This window comes from Varroa destructor, unplaced genomic scaffold, assembly GCF_002443255.2.
Source record: "Varroa destructor unplaced genomic scaffold, Vdes_3.0 BEIS01000002.1, whole genome shotgun sequence".
In the NCBI taxonomy this organism is placed as follows: domain Eukaryota; kingdom Metazoa; phylum Arthropoda; class Arachnida; order Mesostigmata; family Varroidae; genus Varroa; species Varroa destructor.
In genome coordinates, this window is record NW_019211455.1 from 24,927,646 (window position 1) to 24,941,117 (window position 13,472).

A 13,472-nucleotide genomic window follows, 5' to 3' on the forward strand; every position below is an offset into this window, starting at 1 on the left:
TATATATTAGAGTGTATGTGCTTAAACGCTGTTACATCCCTCATTATATGGCTAGATGACTTCCGTTGAAAAGAATAACTTATTGTACCGATGTCATAAGTTGGCCAACCGCTGAACTTCTACAGCGAGCTGCATTGTGCATCATATGACGGGCACTAATACTCTCCATTATAAAATGGATGCTGTTTACCGAAGGCATTCGACGAACCTAATTTTTTTGGAGCAAAGGTTGGCCAACAACAGAAACTTGGGCTAGCATCATAATGGACATAAAAGTGCATCGGACTTTACATTCAATATGTTATAAAATAATTCTGGATTTAATGTGACGTGCCTGGCACACATCTGAGCTGCTACATCTACATGTATACGCTTTTCTCTAAGAAACGTTTGTTTTAATAGTTGTAATACATTTTATAATCTAAAGAAATATTCACACAGCCTCTTTTGCAGGCGTCTCACTATATAATTTGCTCAACTCCTTTTTAATAAGTCGTTATATTTACGTTATACGTAAATAAATACAAAGTTATAAAATAGACAGAAAAGATACATAAGTTGTGCTCAAATAGGAATCAAAGAGATTTCGTCGCACTTGAGTCATTTAGTTCCTTGTTTCAACCAGCAATGGCACTCCACCTTCAGGAGTGAGGCTCATATTGAGCGCTTTCCGATGAGGCACTTCCGCTAGTTGTGGAGAGCGGACGAGTCGAAACGATCGCAGGATCGTGACGAACGTGATTTTCAATTCTATCAGTGAGAATCTCCTACCAATACACATTTTTGGTCCAATCCCAAACGGCAAATACTGAGGCTGTGTAGCGGCATTGGTATCGACGAAACGGTCAGGGTTGAAACGTTCTGGATCTGGCCAGTATTTAGGGTTCATGTGTACCTCAAGAACAGATGCTTGTACCTGGGTGCCCTTGGGAATGTGAAAGCCCCCGACCTGCACATCAGCGTTGCCAACTCGGGAAACCAAAGAGATAACGGGCGGAAACATTCGCAGTGTTTCTAGCAGAAACGCTTCCATTCGTTTAAGTTTTTGGACCTGTTCGTAAGTGACGTCTTCAGGTCCACTACAGACCTCATTAATCTCTTCGAACAGTTTTTCCTGCTCCTCGGGGTGTATTGCCATCAGGCAGCAGGCGTTAGCAATAGTAATTGCAGTAGTTTCGTAGCCAGCAAGGAGAAAGAAAAAGGCATTTGCGGCCACATCCTGATCCTCGATTATACGGGTATCCTCACTGGCGGCGTCTATCATCAACTGTAACATGTCGTCCGCCTTGCATCTGTTCTTTTTGCGATACTTGATCACTTCATGGATATGCGCGACTAGTCCATACATTGTTTTATGCGTCGATGTGAAACTGATACAAACGAGACCAAGCGGTTGTTATTTTTATATATATGCTAATAGACATACTATGATGCTTGATGTGTTTTGTTTCGGATACTATTTTCAATGGCGTCTGTATTATTATACAGGATTAACATCTATATTCATGGAGGGTAGGGAACGAATCATTACTACTTACTCTGCCAACGCCTTGAGCACTTTCGTTAGGTGAGGTAGTCCATGGGCCAAGTGGTAAATATAGGTATCCGTGTTTGACAGGAACTTACGCACCTGATTTAGCAACGTGTCTTTGTCATCAATGATACAATTGATTTTCGTTGCTAGTGCACAGCGAGCTATTACATCTAGGGTAAGCTTCTGGCCTATGTCGAAAAAGCAGATAGGAGCGGCTTCAGCAGAGCGCTCCTTAATCACCTGAAAAATATTGTGCATTACGCAAACGTGTATGTTATTTTTGTATTTTCGACCCGATGAAACACGGCTTGTGTGGCAACACATAGCTTATCTGATAACCGGTAAATTACAAATTTAGCTAGTGAGCTACCTGCACCGTAGTACGTGCTGAGTCATTCATGAGACACATCATCAGTTTAAGTTTTGCTCCGCTGAACGCTGGGGTTAGCACTGAACGAACTGTTTTCCAATGGTCGTGCGGTAGGCAGAGTAGAGTGCTCGTTACAGGGTAAGTTTGAAGAGCGAACGGCGGTCTCTCATTGAAAACATTAGGCAACTTCACGAACAAGTCGCGAACCATTTCAGCGTCCGAAAGAGCTATAACGGGCTTCTCGCCGATATAGAAGCCGAACACTGGCCCATATTTCTTAGTCCAATCGCGTATTGCTTCGATTGGTTTCTTCTGAATGGTCATATAATGGCCAAATAGAAGCGAATCTACTTCGGGACCGGGAATACCGAATTTCTTGAGGATTTTTTGATCTGAGCGACGTTGCAGCACCCAGAGTCCAACCATAATGAGTATCACAATGGCTAGCCAGACCGAGAACACGTTGAGGTGACCATACTTGTTGGCCAACTCAAGAAAATCCTGCTTTGGGATTTCCTCTAACAAGCAGAGTATGTCCGCCATGATCATTCTACGCTACTTCGACGCACCGTGAATTGTTGTCGCGCACTTTTGTTTGCTACGAAAGGCCAATTCAACTCAACTATAATGGAACGACCATCTACTGAATGTAACAAGCTACTCGTGTAAGCTTTGGTGTTTTCTACAGAAAATTTACTGGTTTTGGAGAGATTACTCCCCCAGCGTCCCCTTATCAACGATTAGGCCTGCTTGGCTTAATGAAATCTCTTGGCACACGCCATTGATTCACTATCACACTTCTCAAAAGGCAGCAATTGAATGCTAGTATTATAGATGCATGGCTGCTTGGGAGCTTGATGGATAGACCAAACAGATGATCAAGTTTGTGTAACTAAAATATGACCTAGCTATTGAATCATTCAAAACCACTGGAATAAGTATTTTCAGATATAGTAATCTAGCCTTTGGCGATGCTACAATGGATCTTGTTTAAAGTGATCATAATAATTAATCTATTGGGTGACGTTCGCGATCGGACGAAAAATCTTGCTATTCGTGCACGCCGGGCACAATGCCGCTAACGGCTGGGTACTAGGTGATGTCTTAGCAGTACTGAGTACGTATTTTGCCATCAGTAATTTTTCCTTTGGTGGTTTGGAAAGTAGACAAACGAACATAGTTTTCACAATTGAAAAAAAAAACCAAGTCATCGCGGCTCTAATCCCCTCCGAATTTCGTCCGCCATCCCATAATCCTATAGCATACCTGTATTGGGTTCTGTTGCTTTGGGTGTAAACATGATAATTATCATGGTTTCACTAGCGTAAATGTATTAACAGCAGCATTATGAAGAAAAAGAGTTTTTTCTTCTCTTAACTGTCATTTACTCTCAGATTCGTTTTCTCTTGTCGCTTCTGTCTAGCCGCACGCTGCTGAATAACGCAGTGAGGTAAAAACATAAAACATGCTACAAAACAGGAAATAATACGAATACTTAGGAGATACATAGGGTAAATTCAAGGGTTGGCTGTCATTGTTTACATGCTGCCGTACAGGTAATTTAGGGCTTTCTACAAAACTACATTTAATGACGGAAAGAAAACTAGTAGCATCTGCTTAGTGGTAGCTGTCGCCATGGCTGGATCCTTCCAGGCACCTAAGGGATGCTCAATTCTGACAGCTGAAATGAAAAGGGACACGAATACCAATTCTGCATGCCGTGATCCTCATTCGTTCAGATCGTATTGCTTTTTCCTCGTTTCGAAAAGTTAATCTTATGAACGAGAACGTAACTTCCTCATGTATAGATTGAATAAGAAGTTGCAGCTATAGCCATAGCACAAGCAAAATACTCGAACTACGGATGTCGCTCACTAGTAAGACACGGTGTTGCGGCTGCTGGTTTTAACAAGCAAGCGTTTTCTCTCTGTTAAAACTCAACATATGAACGTTATTTTAGTCGTAGCCTCTCGTATGGTTTTCGTGCAGGGGTTCCTTTTCCCGCCGGACTCTTTCCGGGTGCAAGCGAATTTATGAACAAACACCTACAACCGCTGCTCCAGCCACTACCACCAGCTGGTAGATAGGTAACTTTTCTGTGTTGCAAAGTGAGTTTGCCTTTCGAAAAATGTTTGCGTTACTTGCTTATGATATCATCGTTCATGCGGTTCAACAAAGCTGCCGTACAGCAGACGTAATCGAATGTAAACAAAACGAATAAGCAACGTAATTATTTACAGGATGTCGAAAATTTATATCATCTTACTTAATTCTGCCAGGAGCTACATAAAATTGAAGTTTTCGCATCTATGATTTAATATTGGCAACATCAATTACGCAAAATGCTGGTCTTCTAATACATGTTCATGTATGCGATACTGCATATTTGAGAACGGCCATCAGTAGATATTAGAAATAATGAGAAGCGTTTACCGATTCTTAGTTTGCAATAGAGTAGTGTATTGACGCTAGGATCGGTCAACATTTTATGTCCTTTGGGGCCTATTTTTGAATAGGATGGGGCAGGTAGTTAACCCATTTCAGAGTTTCAGTAAGTTCTTGCACTACCGGCTGCACTACCGTTCAGTTGTGGTTGAGTAAAACTTTTCTTGTCGATGAAAAAGCCATTAGCTAGAGATAAGACCTCCAGATATGGATGCAGTGGCCTTGTTTTGGAACTACAGTCACGAAACAATAAACTGGCCGTGAAAAATACAAGCTATCAGAGATACGTAAGCGGTTGCCTACGCTCAACTGCAACTCAGGCGGGTAAAGCGTGCGGCGCTATCAATGTACTACGCCCATGATATTGATAAGACATTACAATCGTCGTCATCATAACGAACATACCGATAGAGCAGCAATAAAATAGGCACTCGCTTTTAGTTGTTGTTTATTGTGACTCGGTATTTAGATGAGCTTTGATTTAAGAGGTTCGTTCTCAGCGCGACGAACTGGGCTCTCGGCATAATTCACGCCTTTATGAGGAGCAGCAACTACAATACGCCACCGCATAACGGGAGTGTGTGTCAATGTATGTCACAGTGACAAAACTATACATTTAAGATTAGCTCGATATACCTCGTTTTTCTTAATCGGATTTTTCAATTATCAATGAATGCAATCGAAGCGTTCAATCCCAATTCCAGAAGCCAATAAAACAATTATGACCCTGACACGATACGACCGACACTGAGTACGATGCGAGACTCTAGCTCAAGTACAGATTAAAGACTGTCTTACGTATACTTCAACCTAACAGCTACAGTGAATACGATTTTGCGAGCAAGTCTGGCATAGGCAAGACACCAGTTTGATTTCGTAATAAAAATAACGTTTCTCATTCTATTGACATGAAACCCTACAGGCTTTGCTCTGCGACTTCCCATAGATAGTTTGATTTTAATCGAAGAGCCAGTAGATTATTTGGGGCGTTCGGTCGAAGAAAGTGGGTCAAACAAAATATTTTCATGTGTGTCTCTTATGTTTCCAATATAATACACACGTACCTCTCGTGACAAGGACAATCCTTGCGTTTCAATAAATCTTTCAATTATTGGAAATCGTCACACCATTGCCACCGTAAGACTTCATCACATGTCCACCAATTATTACGTTCCTGCAAACGTACCGAGGTGCATAAAAATGTCTAATATATATAATATCACGTTTGCTTTTAATCACGAATAGATGAATAAGCGTACGTTTTCAGACCACTATTTAAAAAAAAAAAATGTTAAATGCGTACGAATAATTGGAGACTGAATTTTCAGCAAAACTTATTTGTTTACGTCGTCGTCATTAGAGGTTACGGTGAGTTTCGGCAGTCTTTGACACAGATAAGGCAAAAAATTGCAATGAATCCAAGTACACATATGATACATGTGCCCGAAAATAAATATGGGATTGATAAGAAGCGCTAGGTGTGGTTAGGAGTAGCCAGCAACTAATGGCAAAACGGAGTACTGCGCTCGATTCACACACAGATGGCCACCGAATACAGACTTAAACATTATACTAGTCAATCACTTATTAGAAGTAAATAGAACCATCATCTATAGCTGAGAAGCAGGCTTGGACTTAGAAAACGCAAAAAAAGACGCACTCGTGTTTCTGGTCTGTCTGGTCATATTATTAGCCCACAACACGATAGCTGGCAGCTCGGTGCGATATCGATTGGCCTACTTAGGCCTTTATTAGACTGTAGGCATAATAAATGTCGGGCGTCATGCAAACGTAAAATACGTCTCAACAGCCAGAGCTCTGTCTAAAAAGTTAGGGTTAATAAACTAATTTCATGCGTATATGTTAAAGTTAGCCTTTTTTTCTGAACAGTGTCAGCAAATAGCGAATGTATGTATTTTTCATTGTTGGCGTATTCTCTCTGAGAATACAAACATCCGTAAAATGCCGTATAATCTATTTAGGTAAAAATTAACCAAGTAATTATAGCTAAATTTGTATGATTTATGGTTTAATAAATTGCCTACATTGTCTTGCTACAGGAAACTTCTCACCTATTAGTGTTTCATTGAAAATAGTTCTCGATATATAGTTAACGGAAAGGTACTGATATTTGATGTGCAGCTTTGAAGCAGACAAGACATTTTTGTAGCTAGTCTTCTATCCGCATTGTTTCGCCATTTGTCCTTTTTCTTTTCTAGCGTCTTCGGCTCTTATGGTTGATTGAGCAAATTCTGCAAAACATCTCCTTCTTGGCACAACATTAAGTCTTTACAAGAAGTTATGGCCTGAGTGCGGCTTCCTTTTACGGCATATATGCCTTTACCACCGCTGAATTGATACACTGTCATATATGAATAATATATTAGATCTTCTACGTTATCCTGTCGCTCTATAGAATACTGCTCGGCATAACGCTCGATTACTGCCTAGCTAAAAGGTATATTCGTACGATCACGAATGACCTACCTAACCTAGGCCGTGGTCTCGATAACGCACCACGCGGGTGAGATAATTGCGGCTGAATAATTTTACCATAAAGATTTTACTAAAAGACAAATTAGTTTTAACATTCGATTTCAGTGATGGAGTGCGGTCGTAAATGTTATCCTTTTGTTTGACCCGCATATTCAACAGTTCGATACAACGCCATGACTAATGAGGGTACGTTATGAGTGCTTCTATTAAATGCTGACAAAAATCAGCGAACTCTAATGAAGCATACAAGCTTACTTATTACGGTTCACATAACTTCACATCTTATAGGCAATGAAGTGTGCAAGTTTCTGGCATGCTCTAACTTCTAGTGATATGATTCGATTTAGATACAATTCCCGTTGTACTTCCCAAACAGAAGATGGTGCCGTATATAGTAGATGCGTGTATCACAGCCGGACATTATAGATAGTTATTTTCTTTAACTCAGTTCACCTTTTGCAGCGAACTACGTATCGAAGAAAGATACTGTTCATCATATTTTAAGCACATCTATCGCTTTTTCGAGCTACAGTGAATTCTATACACACCTATGAACCAATTCTATACATACGAGTTATACGAATCCTTAATAAGATGTCACGGCCATCGCATATAGGACTATATCGACTAGTTAGTCGTCTTACTATTATGCAGTGCAAAAATCTCTGTCGTTTGTTAAGTTGAATCCTAACGGAATCAATAACAACATGCTTACGCCCTTTTTCCCCCTATGCGGCCATAAGTTGCCTGCGACGAAACGTCAGGCAGACCAAGGCCAAATGGCCAATCGACAAGAGACTGGCGGATTGTTCTATGCTAGACACAGGTGTTAACACAGCAATATCTAGCACAAGAATTGACCTTTCCTTTACCTAATAAGAGTAACCGATATGTTATATAGAACGCGAGCTACCAGCAGACGTTGTGTTGTACTGTCCCTAATACTCGTCTTATGGCACATCTCCTTTGGTTGTCGTATGTTCGTATTATTTGGCACGGTACAAAAATATAGTTACTTGTGCTTATTATTCGCAAAAACATTCTACTTCCTTGTATGAACATGTACGGCCTTTCCATCACATTGAAAAGTACCAATAGTCGCGCTGCAGAAACTGCACGCTTTTGCGCAGAGGAACAGCTAGAATAATCTAAAAGGGTTACAATTGCTTCTAGCCCCACTGGCGCAACGGACATATGCTGGTCGTTTAATAGCTTTCAAATAGGGCTTCGGCTTTTTGGTGAACGGGAGAACGAACGGCTGAGACAACTCATGTAAGTGTAAACATTATCACAACGGGAGGCGAAAGAACACCGCCAAGTTCAATAGCTAAGAGCAGCTTTTATTCAGTTTCTGTTAAACTACAACGCTCCAGCATGTTACGACTACGAAATGGACGCAAGCTTCTCGTAACATTCCATAATGGAAAGGACCCTTTACAAGCAATCGGGAGGAGGAGTAGCTCCTGGGTTTCGATTATGTGCATCGCTCCGACTTTGGAGTGCAATGTTTAATGGGTCTTCTATCACCTCTAATAACAGAAATAGGTGTGGGTCCGGTCAGATTAGAATGGCCATTCTGTGACACTCGCGTGAGCCTACAGCTGGCATTATCGAAACCAATGAGGCTAACTCCTATGAATTTTAAAAATTGCTAACGATATCGTCGTTCCCAAATACAGTTCAAGCTTGCTGAAGGATATTAAAGGTTTATTTTTGCTAACCTATACGCACGGAGCTTACATTATAAAGCAGCCAAGAGCTTAAAAGCTATAGTCATAGTTAACAGGAAAAACTACAACAAGCTATTTTTTTTTCCTTATTCTTGCCTAGCCACAGAGAAAGAAAACACAGAAATTAAAAATGGCGGCACAGTCCATGTTTGACCCTGACAAAACTCTACATAAATGTTGTGCGCAAGACGAAAAATTGTTTAAATGGCGACGTGAACGTAAACGATGTAAGCGTTTGTTTAATTAGCGAAATGAATATTGCTTATATAGACAGTCGGCATCAACAATAGCCCCCCTGTGACGTAAACGTCCGATGTCGACATCAAAGATACGTGTACCTGGTATACGATAAAATCTATTTCCGCATCGCCGTAGCTGGTTCTACCGGCTTATTTGATATGAACTATAATACGGAACACATTGGCTAGATGTGCACGGTTAAGCTAGAAGCTTTACCGGCCTGTGGTTCGCTTGCGCTGAAGCGGCCGCTGAGAGTTCAGCTGTCAAAACGTAGAGCTTTTATGTCGCTATCAATCATACTATAAGTTGCAGTTTTCACTATCTCTACTATTTCGCTTTTGCTGGTGGACAAGGCTGGTGCTCGAGGGCACGTTCAAATCAAAGGCTGTTGATTTTAGTGTGATGTGTTCAATACGAGTGGCGGTCACCGCTTTAGAGAATCGTATGCCCAGCTTGAGCTGCTATTTTGATCATCGGCATCATGAAATTTCGTGCAATTCCGCTACCCGATTCGCTTGCCTGCCCTATTGTCTGTGCGACCCTGCCTACAATGAGCTGTGCATAAGCGAACATCGAGACCAGCGTCTTCAGCGTACGTACGAGATATCATACAAAATAAGGCCTAAGAACGTCGTCGTCTGATGTATCATACCTAAAGAGAGTGCATTTTAATCTAGCGGCAGCTGCCTTAGAACTTCTAGGTTTCGTTTGATGAGCCTGCAAACATATGTAGCTTATAGACATGTTGTCTACAGTCTACTTTCTGCTAACCAAAAAAAATTAAGCGGCTGATGCCTTACCTAGGCGTGATTTATTTTTAGCGCTTGAATATAAATTTCGTGTTATTATTGGAGTCGCAGTCACTCTGAGGGTAGCTCCTATTCGAATTAGATGCGCTATATTCATATATTCCTCTATGGGAGTCGGCATTCTCTATTGACAGCTGAGGCAATAAAATATGCAAGGGATACAAATGTTTAATATATATGCAAATCATATATAATACGGATCGTGTCGAATATGGCGCATATTTATTACATCTAAGTATCCATGCTATGACATTGGGCGATAATATACCCTAGTCATATGATGGAATCATGAGAAATATGTCCCATATTCATATGATAAATACTGGACAAGGTGCTATTTATCTACCAGACTTGTACAAAGACAAGAAGCATATTGGGAGCCGAGTGTTTTGTTACGACTGAAAGAACTAGTCGACTCGTTAATTCGTCTAACGTACGGAACTTTTCCACCACAAACCGATCACTAAACCTTCATTTGATGCTATCTTCAAAAAATGATGACGCATTTTGCAGCTTTTTAGCAGCTTCTAGCTCTAGCTAGAAGCGTCGCGAGTTCAGTGCACCAGGCAATACGACAAGTGACTTTGTTGTCGATTTTGCCTGTTTGCGATGGGGGAACTCGAGCGATTACGAGTTCGTGACAACGACAAATGGCAGCAAGCAAATCTCTACTTTTATAATATATAACAAAAGTACTTAGCCTGTATGTAGAGGAGTTTGTATTTTGTTAACTACTAACGAGGCTACAAACGAGGCACCAGCAACATATTTACCTTTTCTGGGTCTCTAATCCGTTTTCACTTATGTACAAGAGCGTAACTCTTTTTTTTTTTTTTTTTTATTTAAACGAGTTCTCAAATAGATTGCATTAGGAACTAGCCAGTAGCCGCAAGTTTCTGCTCAATAGTTGTATATGGGAGAAAATTCTATTATTTTGTTAACAATTGTTAGAAGAGGCATTGCGCGCTGTGGCCAAGTTCACAGCAGACAAGAATCGTTTTATCTGAGCCAAGCAATATCTGCATATCTTGTTTACTTTTTCTGTCAATGCCGTTATCCAAAAATAATCAGCGAGTTCATAGGAAGTCACTGTGCACTGTTAAGTTCCTTACTGAAGATCGTTGAACACCGGACGAGAGATTCCGTAATAATTTCGGGACATCATAAAATTAATATCTGATGGATACGGAAGGAATTCTCTGCAGGGAAATAGCATATCAGAATAAGAATGGCGGTTTTCCCTCAAAAGAATAAGGTCAAAAAACATTGCTTTTCTGCATTTATGAAAATATTATGTGATGGACCAAATTACGTTTTACTTCATAGCTGCACAAGATAGTACTTTAGCCCACACTTCTTTTTGAGTTTGATAGATTGTGCGACGAGCAGGGCTTCAGTGGTTCTCGATTATCGGCGGACTCAAACTTGAGAGCGACAAAATTTTGCAATCTGTTCGGTTAGACTTGCGATGGAAGATTGTATTTACGCTTTCATAGCCAACCGTTAGGATATTCGGCCTTACTTTGATAAAAACAGATGTGCATGTCCTGAGTATGATGTTATAGTTATAAATAATTAACTTCTTATTCAAAGGAAAGCCGCGTCTAGTGCAAATCTTATGATATTTTAGATGGGCAACTGCTCAGCTCAACCTGCCATCTGCGATCCTCCACTTATTATCAAGTTCCAAATGGACGCTTTCAATAAAATAAGTGGATATCGTTGCAAGACTTCTTTGAAAATCGTTCTGAAATCGAAGTAATCGAGCGTAGGATTTTACCTAAAGCGCAACTATTATAGAATACGGGGACCTGTACCAATAGAACGCAGACATGAACTCACTAGACCAACAAAGGACCAAACCTGACTTAAATTTAAACGCAAAATCTGCCATATATTCCCGTGTTTGTCGGCCATTTATTTTCAGCACCGTTTCAATATATTTCTCCAACGATTAGTGTTCCTCTCTTAGACGTTGAGTCACAATACATAATGCGATGCTGGCCACCTCGGGGCGATGCTGCGAAACTCCGCACTGCAGCAGAACTTCTTGCCAGCGCAGCACATTTACCTACAAACAGATGTATTTAGTCGTCAATGACATTACGTAATAACATTTATGTTTAGCTACATTTATACGTTTAGACTTAAACATTTTTTACTGATACTTGTGACCACTGCTACGACAACGGCATGTGTGTACCTATCGCGTGAAATCCAAACAAAGGAAAAGCACAGGGGGGGAGGGGGGATTATACAGGGATAAGCTGAGGTTTTAAGCCTTCTCGGTAATATGTTATCGAGGCGCTTAGACCTTGCGGAGCAACCCAAGCAGACCCGAAATAAGACTAGAAAGACTGAGGCCAGAAACAGGACGCGTAGGACATACAAAAGGTGTGCAGCGGCAACAGTGGCGACTAGGCGATATCATATCACATGCTCAGTTGTGTCTGGTGATGGTGAAATGTAAAAAACGCGCACAAAAGCATTTCCTTAAAAGCCTTCTCCCCTATGCATTGCATCCAATGTATTGCTATTCCCTTCCTTTGCTTCCTTTGGAAAGCCCCTTTGAAAGCCATTTTAGCTAGCTTCGCGAGTTTGAACTTCTATAAGGAACAAATCTCTGGGCTAGCCTATGTGGGTTTGGCATCTAAAAAACGAAGATTCGCTTGGAAGCATGACTTAGGGCAAGGTACGTGTAGGCAAAGATGCTGGTCGACACGACAAGCAACTGTGTCGGCTACACGTCGCTTACTTCGTTTCGATTCTTACTGCTTCGTGGTGGGCCTATTCGATTTCTGCCTGAACGAGCTGTACGAACACGTGATCGAGGACGTCGCGATGTCGCGGTGCAGTGAAGTCTGCTGGTGTACCATACAATAGGCTGGAACAGCTTGCGATAAGGTTTTTCTCGTGGTAGCTTTCAGCACGTACACTTATATACGAATGCATGTTGCAGGTAATGAAGTTATATACATGAGCACCAGTGGACGATTGTCAAAACTTTTCGTCCTTAATTCGTCCTGTAATTTCATATTTGTGCTTTCATCACATTTTCATGAGTATTAGCGGCGAGGAAACCGACGCATCGGTATTTCCCAGTCGCTCCCGATCGGCTAGAGTAGAATTGTTTTTTTCTATAACTAGTAAACCTCTATATTGCTTTTAAGTACGCATATTTCTCACTATGCGTGCTTCGTTGCGTTTCCCAGTTCTGGCTAGCGCAGAATCTGCCAAGGCAGTAACTGGGGTAGAGATACAGAGGGCATGCGCGTGATATGACGGTCAATCTGGCAACGGAACAAAAAGATCTGATGAACGATCACCAAGCAAATCGGGAGGAACCAAAAAATTCTACGTGCTTTTCTTTTTACTACCACGGTCTCAAGTTATGTTTAACACGACTTATAATAATTAGTCATCATGGTAATGACGTTCAATATTCAGGGTTGCCGCCGCGCATAACGGACGATGCATACTAAAAACATGAACAGTTTTACTAGCGGGTATTGGCAGTTGGAAAAATATGAGACGATCTTTAACATGTAAGAATCACAGTACGTTGGGGAAGAGATTTCCTCAAACTTTCCAGATTATGTATCTTGTACAGATCGGCACTGAACCCTACGCGAAAACTTTCGTTTTACTCAATAGTGCTCTAAGTCGCCTTCGCAATTGAAAAACTGTTGGCACAAACATAGATAAGCGAACCTCATTTGTAAAAGCCTGATTAAAAATGGTTCGAGTGTCCATTTGTCCTTTTAAATTACATTCGAAGGGTCAGCTTTCGTCGTTCAATATCATCTTATACTCTACCGGATGATCTCGCTTGAGTGCTTTAGTAGTCT

The 13,472-nt window shown here is 41.0% G+C and overlaps 1 protein-coding gene and 1 long non-coding RNA gene across 2 annotated transcripts in view; one reads left to right on the plus strand and one right to left on the minus strand.

Annotated features, from left to right (window-relative positions):
* Nucleotides 1-13,472, plus strand: part of LOC147757569 (uncharacterized) — a 157,956-nt gene that overhangs the window by 87,540 nt on the left and 56,944 nt on the right. The window lies entirely within an intron of this gene.
* Nucleotides 287-2,604, minus strand: LOC111244198 (cytochrome P450 3A13-like). Its single transcript, XM_022790999.2, has 3 exons — nt 1,905-2,604; nt 1,539-1,774; nt 287-1,370 (listed from the first exon to the last, which is right to left on the minus strand). The coding sequence occupies exons 1-3, from the start codon at nt 2,451-2,453 to the stop codon at nt 605-607; spliced, it is 1,551 nt and encodes a 516-aa protein (XP_022646734.1). The 5' UTR covers nt 2,454-2,604; the 3' UTR covers nt 287-604.